The sequence below is a fragment of the Centropristis striata genome, chromosome 19, assembly GCF_030273125.1.
Source record: "Centropristis striata isolate RG_2023a ecotype Rhode Island chromosome 19, C.striata_1.0, whole genome shotgun sequence".
Classification (NCBI taxonomy): Eukaryota; Metazoa; Chordata; class Actinopteri; order Perciformes; family Serranidae; genus Centropristis; species Centropristis striata.
The window spans coordinates 11,846,871-11,867,444 of record NC_081535.1 but is presented as its reverse complement, the minus strand read 5'-3'; the positions used below and the strand labels follow the sequence as shown (position 1 = coordinate 11,867,444).

The 20,574-nt window shown below is 38.4% G+C and overlaps 1 protein-coding gene across 1 annotated transcript; it reads left to right on the top strand.

Moving 5' to 3' along the window:
• The first annotated feature begins 2,156 nt into the window (after nt 1–2,156).
• On the top strand, nt 2,157–15,408 carry urm1 (ubiquitin related modifier 1). The gene is made up of 5 exons (XM_059357276.1): nt 2,157–2,233; nt 5,649–5,719; nt 12,363–12,444; nt 14,367–14,415; nt 15,040–15,408. Exons 1-5 carry the CDS (start codon nt 2,199–2,201, stop codon nt 15,106–15,108), a joined length of 306 nt encoding a protein of 101 aa, XP_059213259.1. The 5' UTR covers nt 2,157–2,198; the 3' UTR covers nt 15,109–15,408.
• Nucleotides 15,409–20,574: the final 5,166 nt, after the last annotated feature.

The window sequence follows — 20,574 nt, the reverse complement described above, 5'->3', positions numbered from 1 at the left end:
ATTAATTTTAAATAAAAGCATTGCATCTATTTGTGCACACTTGTTAAGTGCATGTAAAGGCTCATTTACATGTAAACTGCATACTGAGATGAAGAAAGCACAAGAGTACAACAGAAGCACGGCGTACTATCCACAGTTGTACATGCACCTCAAGGCAGCTTAGCAAATGTGACGTGACACCCGGTGATGGTGTGATCATTCCTGTGTAACTCATGAAACTTACAGCCATAACAATCCCACCCACACCCCATCTTCTGCCTGTTTACCCCCCTCTGAGCTCACCCCATGACTGTATACACCTCATCCCAGAACGAAAGGACGCAGCCATCATGTCTTCATCATCTTTCAAGTCTTCCACCGCGGCCTCCGCCAACAGAGGGACCCCCTCGTTTTCCCGCCTGCATCCCCACCCCACGCCTCCCTCTTCCCTCACCCCCGCCAGGCCCCTGGTCGATCTGTCTATCTGCCCCTGCACTGACTCCTCATTAACACATGAATGAAGACAGGGAAGGGCCTGCTAAGGCTTGGACGCCAACAGAAGGCAGCGGATTTGCAATTCAAACCTCTGACCGACCCCCTCCTACCCCCACTTCATCCTCCCAGCCCCTGTATACTGGGACTGGAACTGTCACCAGTATGATTGAGCATGTATGTGAGGAGGGAGAGAGGGAGAGAGGAGACAGATGTGTATTCACACACTCATGTCATGCCTCTGCACACTTTTATATTGGCACACACAATGCAAATACATGCAGGCATGCACAAGCACAGGACAGGTGCACAGAGATGACTTTTACAATATAAAGATTTTCTACAATAAAGTTAAATCAGAGCAAATTCCAATTCATTATCTCCATAAATTCAATAAGCAAATACAAATTAAAACATTGCCTTAAATTAAATAAATATTCACCATTAACCATTTGTTCTCATATCCTGTCTTTTATGTTTATGTTCTTGTTTTTTAAATCTCCTTTTTATTCTTTAATTTGCATTTTAATGTTTTTATGCTTTTATATTTAAACAAATATATATTTTTAAGGCTTTATGTTAAGCACAATTAATTTCCTTTTTGTATGAAATGTTCTATACAAATAAACTTTTATAATAATAAACTTACCTTGGTATAAGGGAGATGGTATTTACAATGTTGATTCATGTGTGCAGAACAGAACTCAGTCCAAAATGCTGACATGTTCAAGTTCAGTGAGTGTTTACACTAACTGAAAGTGTAAAACTACAAAACATTGTAATAAAAATTCTAATCTAAATTATACAAATTACGTGCCCAAAATGTTATCCTCATATTCTGGGCAAAAATCTCAACATGAAATGTTACATTAAATAAAAGTAATTGCGCAGCAAAGGAAAGAAAGAAAATCATAATTAGAAAAACAACCCATGTAATTCCCCTTTTAAAGGGTGCAAATACAGTTTGACAGTTTTATAACCTTGTTTTTAAATTTAAGTCATAATATATCCTTTAAATTGAAAAATAATTTAATTTCACAATGAAATTGTGTGTGTGTGTGGGGGGGGGGGGGGGGGGGGGGGGTGCACATTCATGTTTAGTAAATTTACCATATGAAATGACTTAAGATTGCAGTGAATTCAATGTTGTATTTATCATGTTCAAAATGTTTATTGACATTTTTATCAAGTTTCCTCCTGTTTTTTTATTATATTGTTACAAGAATGTAAAAACAATTATCAGCTCATTTTACACAGAAAGAACAATAAAAGCTACATCAAAAAGTACTATTGCTACATAGTACTTTTACATAATACATATAAAATTACTACATAATTTTAGTGACAGACTCCTTCAGACAAACATCTCTGAGTAAATATTAGCTACTACAAACTGCACTTTTTATATGTTACAAATTCAAGAAAGACTAAAAAACATTCAATTTCAATTAAAAGCGACAAAAAAGATGGGCCCAAATGAAGTAATGTAGTTTTATATGTAATTAATATGTAATTTTCTCTAATAAAAAAATATAGTAATAAATATATAGTTATAATACTAATCATTATTATTTGTACTCGTTGAATAATAACTACGATGGTTTTTAAACATTATTTCGCCTTATTCTCAAAGTCTAAAATATCAACGTCTCCTCTTTTTTGCAAAATTGCATCTCATACGTCACTTCCGACTTCCCCCGCCACCACTTCCTGCATGTGCCGGCAATATGGCAGCTCCCATAGCGATTCATCTGGAGTTTGGGTAGGTGAATTTAAAACCCTTTTTTAAGTGGTTACTCTGCCTGTTTAGGTGTTCTGTTCGCATTTATGTAGAAACAAAAACACGTGTAATCGTTGTATTAGGTTGTTGTTATCTTAATAGCATGTATATCCATTTAAAAACGACCTGAACTGTGTGTACCAGCTGGCTGCCTACTGGCTCTGAGTTTGTTGTGATTTGTGTTGCCGTCATGTGTTCGCTTCCTCCCTCTTATTGATCTGACAGGGACAGAGAGAGGTTGTGTGTCGTCTTCATTAACACGTTTTAATAAAAGAAAACACTCACATAGCGGTACACAGTAACAACAGAACAGAGCTGACTGTCTGAACTGTGCAGACTATAAAATATTTAAGCCTGTGAAAGCCTGTTTTCTCCCACTCCTCATTGACCAAACAGCACCAGATCACCTCTCCTGGTTTCTCCTGCAGCTCAGCCAGATGTGTAAAGTCTGCCTGGTAAAACATACCAGCATTTCTACTGAACATGACCAATAACCTATGTTGAGAAATGCATTGAGGAAACCTTTAAAATTAAATTATCTGATTCCAACAGTAAATCCTCTCACCTATTTCTCTGCGCAGATCGTTTCATGGGGAATCATGAGCAGGAGACGTCCAAGTTCTCAGTTTAGCATAATTTTATTACAATATGTCAAAGAAATTTGCAGTTACAGAGTCTCTGGGTTCAAACTACACTTCCCTGATTTACATGATTAAGGTGGATCAGTTCATGAAGTCTGGACCAAGCATCATTTCTACTTTTTTATATCCTAACAGAGGTTTTACTAAGAATGTATGTAGAACTCTCCAGAAGATGCGTCCCTCTCGAACTGTTGATTCGTCAGATTTAATCAATATCTGGACACGTCATGTCACCAAGCAGAGAAGACAGTTATCTCTTCTGCTCAGCACACCCAGTCCGTGACCTGACCTGTTACCAAAACATATAACACAACCTCCTGCCTTGATATGACTTGCAGAGATATTATTGGGGACACAGATTTTGCAATGTCCACATAAAATATAAAACATAAAATATATCTTTTTGTGATGACAGAATCTTACTAAGTTTAAGCAGATGGAATACATTTATTTACTTTTGATGTATCTAGAGTAATCATAGTTTTAAAACAATATTAGCACAAGATCACTGTATCAAAGCATCTTGCATGCACAGAGAGGGCACACACACACATATAGTGAATTACACATGCATAGATAGTTCGTCACACAGAGACAGACAATAGAGACAGAATAGCAGATTATTTCTAACACCTACAAAACAAAAGGAAACCCACCCACACTATAGAGCTTAGACCCAAGTCAGACTTGAGACTGTGTTTGTGCTTGGCTGCTGAAAACTGACTTACTTGTGTAAAGGATCTCAGGTTCATAAATTGGAAGCCCAAGGAGAAAAAGACTGGTCTCGATGCAGGCTTTATTTAGGGCACAGGTAAAGTTATGCAGTGCTGGACTGACACAGCTCTTACAGGATACCATGAGCCCCGATTTCTGTAATAATTCACATAATTTTATCTTTCTTTGGCTGGGCCCTATACAGATTGAACTTACACGCAACCAAGTTTTATTGGCCAGTTACATATGACATGGACAGGCCAACAGCTGTGTCATGCCCGTACAATGTCTGTTATACACAATGTGTGTGAGTGTTTTTCTTACAGGCGTGTATCTACAGTCATGGAAAAAAATATTAGACCACCCTTTTTTTCTTCAGGTTCTTGTTCATTTTAATGCCTGGTACAAATCTAATGTTAACAACAAAAATAGCTCATAAGAGATTAATTTAAGGGCTGATATCTAGCCATTTTCCATGGTTTTCTTGATAATGATTTTAGTTATTATCAAGAAGACAATGGAAAATGGCTATATGAGTTACCAAGCTTAAACATGATAACACACAGCTTGTAGTCACATCTTACTTCTGTGACAACACAAACTGTGCTTTTTCAGGCCTGTGGGAAAGAGGAAAGCTACAGTGGATCAAGAAAATTAAAAATCAATGTCATAGTATATAATAGTATATAATTTTTCGTGGGTCTCATAGTAATATCTGTTATAGTTATTCATAGCAGGGTTTTCTGTGCTCACAGAGCAGGTCAGAGGCAAAAATGTGACATTTGTCAGAATCAGAATCTGCTTAAATGCCAAGTAGGCGTTCATATACGAAGAATTTGCTTTGGTGTGTTGGTGGATAACATAAACCTTGTAAGAAATTTAAAATGAAATAGGGATTGGCGTCCATGCCTTGTTGATGAGGCCACTTGCAGATGAAAAGTATACAATACAATGCGGGGAATAAAGCTTCCAAAAATAGAATAATATTTTCTCTGTTTATCTATGGATCAAGATTTCATGGTAATTCCTTGACCAAAGGACTCAACAACCATTTGTAAACTCAACATGACTGAAAAAGTTATCTAAAAAATAAAAACTATTTCTGGACTTTGTCTTCATTTTAGCAAAGTTACTCTCTCTTCATAGGTCTAGCACTCAAACAGTTTTATGGACAAGTGTGTTGGATCTGTGACTGTGGAAAAAAAATGAATGTCAATCACTTCTACTGTTTTTATTTACAAAGTTTGGTCATCAGACAGTTGTCAGGTAAAATTCATCATTCAATCAGTCAGTGTCTTTACTTGCTGCCAAATTACCCACAGTTTATTTCAGGAAACTTCCCAGGAAAAAAATAAATGACAGACTGTTAAATTAAAAATGTCTCTCAATTTCATACAAAGAATGTAATGGATAAAACAACCAGACAGACATGTCAGTTTTTTGGCTAATCTAGCAAATTAAATAACAATATTAATATTATATTATACATAGTACTTAATCACAGTGATGAAAACATCCTATAATTATACAGTATTGTCATAAAGCTTCCCTGCTCAATAATTATTAATACAAGCAGAGGTACAAAGGGAATCACTGTTACGCAGAGACATGAAAGACTTAAACCTCGGCCTTACAGATGGCTTGTATGATATAGCAGTTTGGTTTTCATGCTTCGTCCTCCAGAGTGTGTTCATGGTTTTGTTCAACATCTGGAGGTTCCTCCCTGAGACACACATGATGTACAAAATATTTCTCTTGGTCCAAACTGCCTCAGGCTCAAAGTAATGAAAACCAGGGATACATTAGTTGTTAGTTGATACATTTAATCCTGTCAAGGCAGCTTAAATTCATGTGTCTTCTTATCTCTAAAGGTGTTGCACATCAGAATTAAACAGCAGCAGTGTTTTTATTTTCAGGTATTATCGGCTCAGCTAGACTTCAGGTCGTGTTTCTGGCAGCTAGTTCTCCTTGTTCTGTGTGGAAGTGAGTGAATGTCACAAATAAACACATTATTGACCCATCTGACTCTTTTTTTCTTTTAGTGGTGGAGCAGAGCTGCTTTTCAACGGTGTGAAGGATCATCATGTGACTCTTCCAAGCCAATCCGAACCTTGTGAGTACCACCTGTCTGAATGTCAGAATTAAGTCCTCATTGTAGAACAAGATTTCCTCAAGATTTTCTCTCTTGGGTTGATGAGAAATGTTCCTAATGATTGTTTAGAATTGCCACTTAAAGGATTGGTTCAATGTTTCTACATCGGACTGCATGGACATTCAAGACATCAGACATATTAGCTGCCAAATTAAAGCTTTTACTGCACCAGGGCATCCGTGGGGTCTTAAAAAGTCTTAAAAAGTCTAAAATCCGATAATTTGAATTTAAGGCCTAAACACGTCTAAAATTCTCTTAAAATTTCATAAAATGTCTAAAATACAGTTTGAAAGGTCTTAAAAATGTATTAACATTACTTTTATTTAAAACAAATGCATTCACTTCAGTCTCGCTTATAACTACAAACAGAACTAAGTACCTGTGCAGCTGTGAAGAAATTCATTACTTTGGAAGTAATTCCGGGCCTCCAATTTTCCATCAAATCTTTTTTACTTTTTTGCCAGTATGGATGTGAAATAGGTCTTAAATTGTATTCATTATGGTATTAAAAAAAGTCTTAAAAAGTCTTAAATTTGACTTGTTGAAACCTGCAGAGACCCTGTGTACAAATTTTTACATTTAACTTTAAAAGCATGTTCCCAATATCCATCTTTGCACATTATTTGTCTTCAAGTTTTAATTAACAAAGCTACTTGTTAATGTGGTAACCAACCCTCAGTTTAGTGGCACATAAACGTACCATCTTTGCTGACTTTTCAAAGAAATTACCTCAATTAAAACTAGGACATTTCACTGTGGTAGATTATATATCAAGTTTGCAGCCCCGTCAAGTTGACTGCCTAAATGTTCTGAAATAAATAGAAATCAATGGCTCCCTGGCAGGTAGGATGGTTTAAGGGAAGAAGAAGAATCCTTAACACTTTGTTTTTGTCCCTCACCTGATTAATAAAGTGCAGGATTCTTTGGTTTTTCACAGTCTAGAGCTTGTGATCCTGTTGCTTTTCCTGTGTTACTCTGATTTGGAAATATTTGGTAGTTTTAAGTGGGAGCTGAATTATCTGCAGAGTTCTCTGAGTGTTTCTTTGATGCTGTATGGTGAACAGAGGATGTGGAGGGGCTCCAAACTGAGCTGCAACTAACTTTACCGCAGGTTTTTTCTCTGGAAACTTAAGACCAAGACAACTGATGACTTAAGTCCTTCATCCAGTTGAAATGAAATCTATATTATTTAAAACTACCAAGAGCGTAAACATGTGGTTTGAAACTGGATAAAAAGTCAGATTAAGAGCTTCTGGTAGGCGACCAATTAAATGATAATGGACAGATTTCTCTAGGTTTAGACAAATTGTTGGAAACTTTTGGGATAATGTAAGTACTCAACAAAGTATATCACATAGGTCTAGTTGTTTTCAGATGTTTAAAGATAAATCACATAAAGAGGCAAAGCCATCAATGTTTTTGCTGATTTCCCATAATTGCTCAAAACCATAAACATGGTACAAAAGAATGTTTTGTCTTTTAAGATACAGAATCGCCTTTACTAAAGAGACCATTGTAAATAGCTTAGGCCTCTGGCTGTGAAATATGGACAATATGGAAAATTAATTTATATAAGGATTTGTGGAAGCAGAGTGGGGACACATCTTGCAATTGTTGCATTATTTTACTTGTTAAACAAAATGTTGTTCCTTTTTAAAACACAATTGCAATATAACAGCAGATATAATACAGCAGTTATATAACAGAACATTAAAACCTTAGATTTATTTAAACTGATATGCCGTATTTTGAAGTTTTGTTAACATTATGTTAGGGACATTTGGCAGCTAGAATTGTCATTATTCAGTGTAGATGCAGGGTGTATTATTCAACCGACACCAGCATTTAAAACCAGTGTAAATCCCTTTAATAGCTCTCCCGTTGCTATTTACTGTCATAACTTTCTCCTATTAGCTATTATCCTCCTATCACTTCCCTTTTGTTCTCTCTCTTACCTTCCTTCCTCACCTCTTAACTGATTCCTTTCTACCACTTTTCCCTTGTGAATGCTGCTCAGTGGTGATGTCGTGTATGTGAATGGACGTAGTAAAAGGGGTTAGGTTTATGTTTTTTTTCCTGTGGGTTGCGAGAGTGGTAGGGTGACAGAGCTCTTTTTTTTTTGTCTGAGATCATTTTGGCTGACTTGGCAGTTGTGTGCTCATTTCTCAAATCATAAAAAACGTTCCCACCTCAGGATCCAAATTGATTAGATTTTATTTTGCTGTGGGATTCAGGCTCCTTCCAATATGGGTCACTAACTCAGCATGGAGGAGTCGAGGGAAAACTCGCCCGCAGTCCGATTTTATTTCCCAAACCCAGCTCAGGACCCGGGTCATTGAGAAATTAAGGAGAGGAAAAGTAAAGTGAATGGAAGTTGCCTAGAGGTTAAAATGTCTTGTGAGTTTATATGTGTGTGTGTGTGTGTGTGTGTTACGGAGAGAGGGAACAAATGAGAGAAATATGCGTCTTTGGTATTTGACAAAACAAAGGGTGTTCATCCATGGCGCTGATGTTACCACGACAACAAAAAGACAAAAGTTGACCAGAACAGGGAATGTCACGCAGATATGACCTTGCTGCACCAGCCGACCTATGTGTGTGTGTGTGTGTCTGTTTGTGTGTGTGTCTGTGTGCGCATAACACCACAAAATCTGAGGTTTTGCCATGTTGCTGTGCAAAAAGTTAATTATTTTAACAAGCACAGATATTTGGATGTATTTGGTCATCGTGATGTGAAGTCTGGACTGGTTCTGAACTTATTTCTGTGTGTGTGTGTGTGTGTGTGTGTGTGTGTGTGTGTGTGTGTGTGTGTGTGTGTTAGTACAGAAGGGGTGCAGTGGAGGCAGATATAATTGGTTCTGAATCCTTCGTATTTCTCTTTGACCCCAGCCGGTGATTGATGACCCTCGACTGAAAGACCCCACCCCCACACACACACACACACTCTCTCTCGTTCTCTCTTTCTTTCACTATCTAACTCTCTCTCCCTCTATCTCTCTCTCCTACACACACATACACAACAAAACCCCTGTGGTCTAAGGATCACACAGTTTTTGCCCCTCGCATCAGCAGAAAGATGGATAGCCCCCCCCCCCCCCGCCACCTCACATGACCGTCATAATCGCACAAAGACAGAAAAGCAAAAGGAGCAGAAAGGGGGGAATAAACTGCACGCACAAAAGAAAAGCGGGCACGGTTTTGAATCGGCGTCAAAATGGCGCCTTTTCCCTCCCCTCCCTCCGTGTTTCCTTTCCACCCACGCAACGCAGCTATCCCAAGATGCTTCAGGAGCCTGTGATGCATTTTCCCTCTCTCGTCTGTTTGTTCCCTCATTTTCTTCCCCCCCTCTACCTTGACTGCAAGGCGCCATCAAAAACCTTCACCTCTCACTAGCATAGTTCTTCCCTCTCACCTCTCTAACTCCTAATTTCCATGCATTGTCTTCTATATTTTAAAACGGCTCATTTATACAAGGCTTTTTTTGCTACTGGATGATTTATATTTACAGCCCTATGTGTAACCTTTTTTTTTTTACAAGACAGCCATTAAAAGGGCAGCTCCTGATGACTGTTTCTGTTATAAGAAAGCGTAATTGATGAAAGTGAATTATTACCGACCTGTGCATTGAGATACAACAACCTATTTATTTTCTATGTGTAACTTTTTAACATGTTGTGTCTCCAGGGAGGGAAATAAAAGAAGGAGAAAGATAGAAAGAGATGGAGGGAAAAGGGGAAGGAGAGCAGGTTTTATGAGTTTTATGTGTGTGTGTGTGTGTGTGTGTGTGTGTGTGTGTGTGTGTGTGTGTGTGTGTGTGTGTGTGTGTGTGTGTGTGTGTGTGTGTGTGTGTGTGTGTGTGTGTGTGTGTGTGTGTGTGTGTGTGTGTGTGTCTGTGTGTGTGTGTGTCTGTGTGTGTCTGTGTGTGTAAATGGTGGAGAGGATGAAAGAGCGAATAAGGGGTAATGGTGGAGAAAAATTACCAATAGTTAAAGGCAGAGAGAGAGCAAAGAAAGGAGTCACCACAAAGAAGGAGTTATGACTGCTGTAGTGATTAGTTCTGTTTTTAGCCCCGCAGAGGTGCAGGTCAATATTCACTGCCTAGTATTCTGTTGTGTGTGTGTGTGTGTCAATCTGTGTGTGTGTGTGTTGCAAGAGGAGGTATTTGTCTTTCTTTATATGGAGGCCTGGAACCGTAGAAAACCAGCACTATCATTATACTACTGAGCTGGCCGACAGCACTGCAATTAACCTGAGCACCATTCGCACAGGCTTGGGACTGCACGTGCAGACACACACACACACACACACACACACAGGCATGCACACACTTACACACACACACACCTTATACATCACATATCATCCACACAGTCGGCTGCCCTCATAGCCACAGTGACCAGGCAGGTACCGCTACAAATCTTTTTGTCGCAAGCTCAATGCTGAAACTGGCCTTTTAATATTTCTTTTATGGCTTTGTGGAATACAATTTTTATTTGTTCTTAGTTTGTGTTTATTTTAGGGCTGTTGCTATTGTGATTGTGATTAATATTTTTGAATGAGTACTATTCTAATTTTCATTGAAATATATGTTAAAATGATCATGGTGTGATTTTATTTTTTGTTGTTTTTTACATGGAACTAAACTAAATTTTTCTCAAGTCTGTGGAATACGATACAGAGGCGAGGACATCTTTGCATCACCACAATACATCATTCTGAATCATATTTTAACAAATATTGCACCTCCTGCAATTTGGATATTGCACTAGTCTTCATTGTGATTTCTATAAAAAATTCTGTTAATTGTGCAGATCTTGTGGTTATTTGTGTCACATGTTTTTCAATCAGCACAGACTCATTTAGGTGATTTTATGGCTGAATGAATTAAACCTCATATGTCACATGTGTGGACGTAGTACTGATTATAACCCCTCTGTCAGAATAATTTCATGATCTGAAAACCCACAAAAAAAGCAGATATTTTTGATGGATTTCAGAACACTAAAATGTCTCAAAAATGTGCGCCTGCATTCTTTATCTAATTGACTAATAACTTGAAAGGTAAATTCAAATTTGGCTCCACCTGTGAGCATGCAGCATTTCCCCCCCTCATGCATTTAATAAATGTATTACATGTAAAAAAAAAAAAAAACTGTAGTTTAAATTTGATATTAGCTCTGCTTTTGATCCAGCTGAACTCCTGAGTCCTTGTGTGGTTCGCCGCCTACCTGCTACGGCTTCACCGCTCTCCTTACACCTGGCTCGGGATGACTCACTGTCGTCCTCTTGCCCTCATATCTGCTCCATCTGCTGCTGCTCTCTTCTTCTCTTCCTCTCTTGTAATGTATCTGCCCTCTCTTCTATGTATATTTACTCTCTCCTCCTACATTTCCATCCTTCATCTTCTCTGTTCTTGCGTTGCTGGTCGAGAAGGCCGGTACTGTTAATTTTAACGTTGTGTGTAAGTGTGTGTCTGTGAGGTGTGTGTGTGTGTGTGTGTGTGTGTGATATGGCTACGAGCAATTGCAGAGCTGCTCTCGAGTGTTATCGCGAGTCGTTGTGCTCGTGTACATTAAGAGGACAGCTGTGATCATACACACACACACACACTCACGCCGCACACTCGATCACACAACCAGGTAACGGTCACGAGAAATTATTAATGTTTTGTTGAATTCACCTTGTTTTTGTTGCATTAATGTGACTTATTACCACACACACACACACACACACACAAGAAAATATATTTCTGTTACAATTGTTTAGAAAACACACCTAGCACTCATACACACACACACACACACTCAAAGGCTCTTACACCACCTTGAATCCTGATGTTAACAACAGCCACAACTGTAATATATTCATCGTTAGTTGTTTAGTGGGGATTTATCCTAAAACCTCTCATTGTTGTCGCCTTTGTGGCTTTCTGTCAGTCGGTCTGAGTGAGGCTCAACCTATTGTTGAGACAAGGTCAATCTGATTGTTTAAGAGGTCAGACTCATAGAAAATTCAAGCTTTGCTCATATTCAAGCTAGAAGCCGTGCATTTAATGTTCAAATCTAACAGAAAAACACGATTCTGAAATTGATCATTTTATTAGGCCTGGGTTGGAATAATGTAACTAAAAGTGTGAGGCTGGAGAGAAATATAATTATTCTTAAGGAGTAGCTTCTTTTGAAAATGTCTGGCTTAATATTTTGTGTTTTTTCCTCCATTTTTAACTTTGAAAACAACACACAGAGCTGTAGATGTTTATTAATCTGTTCAGTTGTTTCTAGATTTATACAAACAAATCATTTTATTTCTTTCCAGCCAAGGTGAACAATGTCGCTCTCGGCCATTGACATCAGTCAAACCCTCCCCCCATTTCCAGTGTCCTCTCCTTTCCCCCAACATACACATACACTCATAAATATACATGCACACAGACCTACACACACACATATATACACAGCTTCGTCCCGCCTGGTGCCTCTGTCGCGTCACATCGACCAGGGGGCTGGAACCATGCACCTTGACCCCTAACCCCTGACCTGTGACCTCTGTTGTCTGCCTCTGTATGGGCTTTGTGTGTGCGTGTGTGTGTGTGTGTGTTTTCTAGGGGACGTGAAGCAGCTGCTGGTCTGGATCCAACAGAACCTGCTGAAGGAACGGCCTGAGCTCTTTGTCCAGGGAGACTCTGTGTGAGTGTGTGCGTGCACTTGACACACACTTGGATCTGTGTACAACATTATGACCTCAGAGAATACGTTATACATCACACCGCACTGGAACAGAAGCTAAGCTGCCAAATATGGCTGTATTATTTGATTCCAAATATCTCTAGAAGAGCAGTTTTCCATATATTGAAAATGATCAAATGAAACTGAAGTAGATTGTGATTCAAGGAGCTTTCTCAAGCGTTTTTTTTTTCCTGCACTTCAAAACTGCTGAAATGCTGAAAAAAAAAACAGTCAAGCCTCCGGGTTATGGGTTTCAGTAAGATGATTACCTGTGAGCTTGTGTGTTTGTGCGCACACGTCTGTATGTACGTATGTGTGTGTGGGTCCAGGGCTCAGCCTTATAGGACTGGCTGACTTTTACAGCTGCCTTTGTGCAGGACTATTTATAGCACCTCCTAACCAATGAATGGAGAAAAAGCTGGCCTACCTATAAACCTTATAGATTAGATGTGTGTGTTTGTGTGTACTTTATGTCAGCAGCACACACGGTTTTTGAGCAAACCATCATCAAGGTGTTTCTTCATCATCTTTAAAAAAAGATCTATGGGTGCTGCGTTTTTATAAATTCTTTTGTTCCTTCTCAAAGCACTCCTGTTGTTGTGTTTGTGCCGTTTGTGTGGACGCACTCACAGGTTCCTCTCACGTTGCCCTTTCTCATTGACGTCATAGAGCATCTACAAGGTGGAGAGAAGCTTATTCGAACTGCTCCAGGCTCTATCAAACCATCCACGTTACCTAAACTGTATCTTCTGTGGCTTTCAGAAAGAGAATACACACACACACACACACGTTTAGGAGGCTGCACCTATAGGTGCCTGTTGTTACCATCCCCCATTATCCTCTTTTGAAGGGTGCTGATTTTTTTTTTTTTTTTAAAGCTTCATCTGTATGTTATTTTTGGGCCGTCATTAATTTCAGGTGACAGTTTGTTTTCCCCCACGATCTCTCTTCTCTTTCACCTCAGCTACTTATGTCTCTTTCATTAAAAAAAGAAGAAAAAAAAAGATTACTTTCCGTTCTTGTTTGCCGGAAAACAATTTAGGAATTTGCGATTGCTAATTCAAGTGCTTTATGCTTATTTGCAGGTCGAGCAGTGTAAATGTAAATAACATTAGCAGCAAGGAGAATAACCCCAAAGTGCTTGTTTATGATCCTCTATGGGCTGTAACATGGGCATAACACACAGGCAGTCATTTATACTGATAGATTTATTATCAAAAATGTACATTAACATAACACTGGTTGTCTTTTCATTTCATAGTGTGAAGTATTGAAAATTAAAAGACCAGACTTGATTTACTATTTTCTCTGGGCTACAGTTTGCCATGAATTATAATAAATAATATAATTTAAAAAAAATAGTTATTGCCCAAAAAAATTTCAACAAAAATATACATATTTTTTCTTGTTATATTTAGGTGGATTCATAAATTATCTTTTGCTATTTATCTATTTCTTTAATTGTAACTGTTGGTCGGACAGTGCCTGCAAAGAAATGACGGACACTCCACCACTCCAGATTTAAACAATAAACTGTATTTGGTAATAATTAGTAAAAAAAAAACGTAATGTCTAATAATTTGTATTTATTCAAATATGTTTTAATTTGACAGGTTTACATTCAGAGATGTGATAAAAATCAAATGCCGAAGAAAGTGAGAAAGTGATTTCATTGACATTACATTTTGTTATTGAGCATTCTTTCACTTATTATTTATATTTGAAAAGCTTAATTTTTTTTTCTTTTTCTTTTTTTATGTACATCTGTGGATGCATTTCTGCTCTACCTGTGTGTCTATTTTACACACATATGAACTTGTGTCTGCGTGTGTGTGTTACCTTTGGGAAATGTGTCTGACTGAAAACGGTGTGTTTTCCCACAGGAGACCAGGGATTCTGGTGCTTATCAATGATGCAGACTGGGAGCTAATGGTGAGCACTGGGAGCCACGTTCACTGTCAGATGGTCGTGTGTGTGTGTGTGTGTGTGTGTGTCTGTGTGTGTGTGTGTGTGTGTGTGTGTGTGTGTGTGTGTGTGTGTGTGTGTTTCCAACAGGTTTGAATTATGTACTATTTTTATTCTAAGCTATTTTACCCATATTGTGTTTTTTTCATTCCAGTGTTAAATTATTGCAGATTCTGCTGTGTTTATGTCTTCATGCATGGATCCCTTTAACATTATACATAGCATTTAATTCAGGACTGTCTGTGTGAGTGTGAAGGTTAGCCCTGTATGTTCACTGATACTGAGATTGCTCATTTTCTCTCAGTCAGTTATTGTTTTATGTAACGTGAAAGCAGCTGCAAGACAAGTTTGTCCTTGGGGTCTCATATCTGAACACATATTTACATGCACACACAGTGTGAACGCCTCAATTTGAATCCATTGATTCAATTACAGGACGCAAGACAGGATGTAAATGAAATGAAAAGTTTGTCATTGATTAGACCCCAATGGGGACACAGGAGTAATACACATATTTGTATGAGTAAAGACGGATATTTCTCATTTTGACTGTTTGAAAATTAAACATTTTGTGTGTTTTCTATACCTCAGGGGGAGCTGGACTACCAACTACAGGACCAAGACAATGTTGTGTTTATTTCTACTCTTCATGGAGGATAGCAAATGAATAGGGAAAACAAACATATCTTCCTTATCTTTTTTCTCCACATCCTCTGCACTCTCCTTCTCCACACATCTCAACAACACGCCACCCCATTGGACACTGGATGTGTCAGCCTGCACCATGAGGACTGACCGTGATTGATGTTGGTCCGCAGGAATGAGTGGAAAATCAGAGATGGTTACCAAGAAAAATGTAGAAACTGCGAGATGGAATTTATGTGCATGTTTGCGTAACATTTTTATAAAAATCAAACAGGACAGGTGTAAATCACTCAGATTTAGCTCTCGTCGAACTGACCAACTCACAGGTGCGAGTGTAAACCCCCTACAGTTGGTGTGTAAACCTTCATCCCCCTGCATCCTCTGTTCCAGCATGTGAAAGACAAAGTGACCTTATCTTAGGGTCTGCAACGACCTTCAGTCTACCTGAATATAAATTAAAAGGTAACTATTTGCATCTACCCCCTAATAAACATTTCAAAGCAAACTACAAAAAATGTACAATATGTTTATAACACACTTATGTAATTGTAGGCAGATTTAAGGACATTTTGAGTATTTATAAATGTGAACAATCAAAACTTTTTCTATTAGTACATATTTTATCTGGGATTTACTATATTGTCATTTATTATCTGTTTATATCCAGCAACCATGTTTCACATGTAGGGTTACAGTTGTTGACAAATGATAAACAAAAATGTCCTTACATCTGCTTTCAAGTACATTATAGTGTATTATTATAGTACTTGGAAATAATAATTAGAAGGGTTGAATCAAGTGTTACCAAATTAATGTGTTTGGGGGTTTTTTGTGACTGTTTTTTTTTTTGTCAGTGTCATTTTTTTAAAGCATTTTCTTTAAAAGTTTTATTCTTCTAGTTGCTTCTAAAATTGTCCTCACAAAGTAAAAAAAATAATTAATAAAACCATTTTTTAACGAAATAAGTCCTGACTTTTTTATACCGTAATTTCTGTAATTAATTAGCAAGAGTTTATATATACATATATTTCAACAATAGGCTATACATTATTTACTTGATTTCACCTACATTCCCGACGAGCGAGTTTTTAGTATTTTTGTTATTAATAAATAGCAGTAAAATAATGCATTAATAATGTAGTAAAATGTCATAAGATAATTAAATGTTCCTATATTATTATTATTATTACGATATGCATTTTCGTAATGAATTCCTGCCGTCTTCTGTTATGATTATTGTTCTCCAATGAAAAGTATTCTTTTCTTTTACGACTCCCTAAACCATGTTGTGTGTTTCTCCACTTGAACAAACTCATCTCTCTCTCGTAGGCCTACACGTCACCACAAAGTGCATATCTTTGGCTGCAAGCATCCAAAGCAGCCTGTACCGCACACTGAGGCCTGTAGCCAAACGCGTTTCTCAATTAGGATTTTACATCACGCTTCGATAATTCCTGGTGATAGTTTATATCTGATCGATTTAAGACCAGCTCTGTGATCACACTGCAGATTTAAGCTGATTAGACGAGACTTGAGGGAGATTTTACCGTCCTATAGCCCCACTCAGCTAGAATATGCATAAGAGGAGGGGGTGTAGTGCGCGTGTGTGTGTGTGTGTGTGTGTGTGTGGTGGAGGTGGTGGGTGGGGTGTGTGAACTACAGGACCACTGCGGGAGGTCGAGGTCTAGCCTCCGGGCTGCCCTCCCCTGAACGCCCGGGGCGACCTAAAACCTTTTCTCGGTTGTGGAGTCCGATTTGCAACGGGAAACCGGCCTATAATGGCCGGTAGAAAGGAAATGCTAATGAGGCTGAGGGGGTTATAGAGAGGGGAAAGTGTAGCACTGTGTCAGCCAGAGCAGGCCTGGCATACTGAGGACACAGAGAGACTTCTGCATGATCAAAAACATCTCTCTGCATGTGTATGTATAGGCTTGATGACCATTATGGGCCTCCATTTTATATATAGACAGACCAAATGTTAAAGACTAGACAGATTATGCAGGCTGCTGTAGATGTTTTATTATCTAATCTATTATAGCCTATAGATGTTTCATTACGTTACACGATGCACTAGTTTTCCTTAATTCGTTTGTTCGAGGCTACCCACATTTTATTCCCTCCCAGTTTCTATTACTTGCTGTTTATCTATATGCACTGGGTTGTAAATAGCCTATATGCAGGGTTTGGACTATTACCTGGGCCTGCACAGTTTATAGCCACATCCTTTGCACTGACTGGCTGGCTGCTCAACAGGAGAGCTGGTGACGATGCTGGTGGTGAGAGAGAGAGGGAGAGAGAGAGGGGACCAGGCCTCAGCATCAGATCACACACATGTATCATAACGACTGTGAGCAGCTAAGGTTATAAAAAAGCGCCTGTGATCTCCAGTCTGCAGTAAACAGGCATACAGTAAGCACCAGCCAATAAAAATAAACTACTAGATTATGCTTTTACATTATAGCATTGATTTAGTTGTGTTTTTTTACCTCTCGGACTGACGGGAAGATCATTTTGCAAATTATATATATGTTTTATAGGCTAACGAACTTGCACCCCTGCATTGAAGAAAATACATATTTACTCCTAATGTTCCGATTATGTTGACAAAAGCAGCTATTTGCTCTCCATCGTGTTTTCCTATTGCACCCATAGTTTCCTGCAGTGACTCCAGCGCTGAAACTCAAAGCTTGTTAGTTGTATGTGAACAAAACAAGCTAAGCTTACAGCCTGCAGGTCTATAGAACATTTAATTATAAGGTGGGGTTTTCTTTTAGCATATATTGCACTATTTAAAATGTTAAGATACTAAGCTCTATCATAACACCAAACCAGCTGATTATTATTTTAAAGTAGCTTTTTATTTATTAGAAACACACCCCTATGCATTTGTATTTTTGTTTTTTGTTAACACGCAGAAAATCACGTGCACAAATCATTGCATTTGTTATAGTTTATATAATTTCCGGTTGTAGGCTAATTTAAAGGCTACCACTATTTTGTTGAAATAATTAAATTAATAAAGAGAAAGAGTCCATTGCACACTGAGGCATTTCTGCAAGAGCAAACACGACGCACTGATCCCCTGGAATTAAAAAGGGTTAGCCTTTCATGTTCAACAACAACACACACACGTTGGCTGTGTGTGCGTCCATATGTGTGTATGTCAGTGTGAGTGTGTGTACTGTTGTTTTCAATTAGATGTTGAGCTTTAAAAAAGTAATTTAAAAAAAGATTATAACAAATATTTTTAAGAGGAACTAGATTTTATATAATTTTGTATTGATGGTTTAATACGTAAATACATTTAATTAGCTATTGATTAATATTACTTTAAAATGTTAGATTTTTGTTTGTTTAAAAAAAGAATAATTTGAACTATTTTCAGCAGTAAAATCATTAAACAAAGACGAAAAAGAAAGAAAAAGAAAAATATTTGTTTTTTAAAATCCAATGGGCCACAAAGTGTCCCACGTGATTTTTCAGTGACGCTGTGTAGCAGCATCAGTCTTCAGGCCTGCTCTATTCTGTGTTTTCTCATTTTACAGCTATGTAACGCATTAATTTGTATTATATTGCCTTTATTTTATCTAATGGGCTCTAAATGCGTCTTATAAATGACGTTTTAAGTAATATATCCGATGTAAGTGCCTCCTTGTAAGATGCACTTAAGGCTTTGCCTTAATGGGTTCTAAATATGCTCTTTATATTTTAACAAATTCTTAGAAAATTCTATTTTTCATCCAAATGTATCTTTAAACGAATTGTTCTATCTATTCAACCTGCCTCGTTTATTTATACGCTGTTTATTCTCCTCGTGCATAACTTGTGATGGTCCAGTTTTTAGCTCCTCTCACGTGCATCAGTGCTGCATGCAGGCCTCACTCTGCTCACTACTATTTGCCAAACACAGTCGATACATCAATGCTTCCCAGTCGATATTTGCCATTTAAAACAAACAGTCTTGATTAGATCTTCGACAAAGTGTAAATACCAATCGGGCCAACCACAACGCACACCTCGAAAAACACATTACACGAGGCACAATCAGGTTTCCTCCACTTTATTTGGCCCATGCAATCCTTTTCCCTCCATAACATGCTAAATGTGGTTTGTATCTTACCTGAAATGAGACAGTTAGAAAACAAAACGACACTAAAGGGCCTTTCTGTAGCCTTCTTTGTGGCTCGGAGGCCTTACATTCTTGATGTGGCGTTTGGCCAAAGACAGCAGCAGTGATGAATGTGAGTCTGCAGCAACAGATGTCCATACACAATTCTTGGGGTTGAATTTGAGTTTACTCAAGAATTGCGTTTGGACAATCAGTCGCTAAAAGACTCTGTATATCCTCTGCCAAGATTAAAAAAGGAAGAAATTAAGCATTTGATTATTTAAATCACAAGTGTGCACGAGCAGTTATTGTATAGGCCCATGGCTGCACCTGCTACGGCAGCCTAAATGCCCTTTGACAGTATTGGCTGCGTCTGACACTGGAAACTGTTCTCTTTCCCTTTTTTCTAGGGAGTTGCAGTACTGTGCATTATTTTGACATCCTCGCTGCTCAGCATTGGCTCTCTTTTAAAACAAATCTCACTGTGCATTAACACAGAGCTGTTGCAGCAAAAACCTTAACATATTTTTTTGCAATTAAAAATATTCAAATATAGCCTGTAGTGCAACTTTCCTCCAAACTAGTGCACGTCAAATGCTTATAAGGAGCCGATCTCCACGTAATGAGAAATTTAATCCTTTTTTGCAATTGTTTGATAATGCAAAGGAGGCATTGTTGCAGCCACGATCACTTTGTGACTTTTTCTAAAAGCACCGTATGTCCTACTTTCTCTTCTAGCCGCTTTACACTGGTTGCTAGTTGTAAAGTTAAGTCTGTGCAGATCTCTGGGCCCTTAAGATGGCTGAATGGCCGTTGCATCTTTAAGTAAAATGTCATCTCCTTTGGTTCACCAGAGAGTCTCAAAAAAGGTGCGAAAAAACAGGAATAAACATCTCAAGTGGAGTTAATTTCATTTTAAAAGTCCGGAGGTGAGAAACGCCAGGAAAACGCCATTTCTGCACCTGTGTACGTACTGTCATCGATTTAGGGAAAGACTGTTCAGTTCTGGTGCCTCAACATGCACAATGGCTTTCCACGGATGTTAAATAAAAAAGGAAAAATCCCCTCCTATTTGAAGAAAGGCACTTGGAGCGTTTATGTTCTTTCCTCTGGTGTTTTATAGCTGGCGATGAAACAGATTCTTTTTTCTTTTCTTTTTTTTAAAGGAAACCCCTTCGTTCCCGTTGGTGCGTCCTTGGTTCAGTTCCCACGACGTGTCGGATCTCTCTGCTCCGTCCAAAAGCCCCCCAGCGAGCAGCGGTGGATGGTGACAAAAAAGATGCTGAGGAGCCGGAGAGCAGCGGGCTCCGTACGCTCCTGCCTCCCCTCCTTCCATCCTTCCTTTACGGCTCTCTCTCGCTGACTGACTGGCT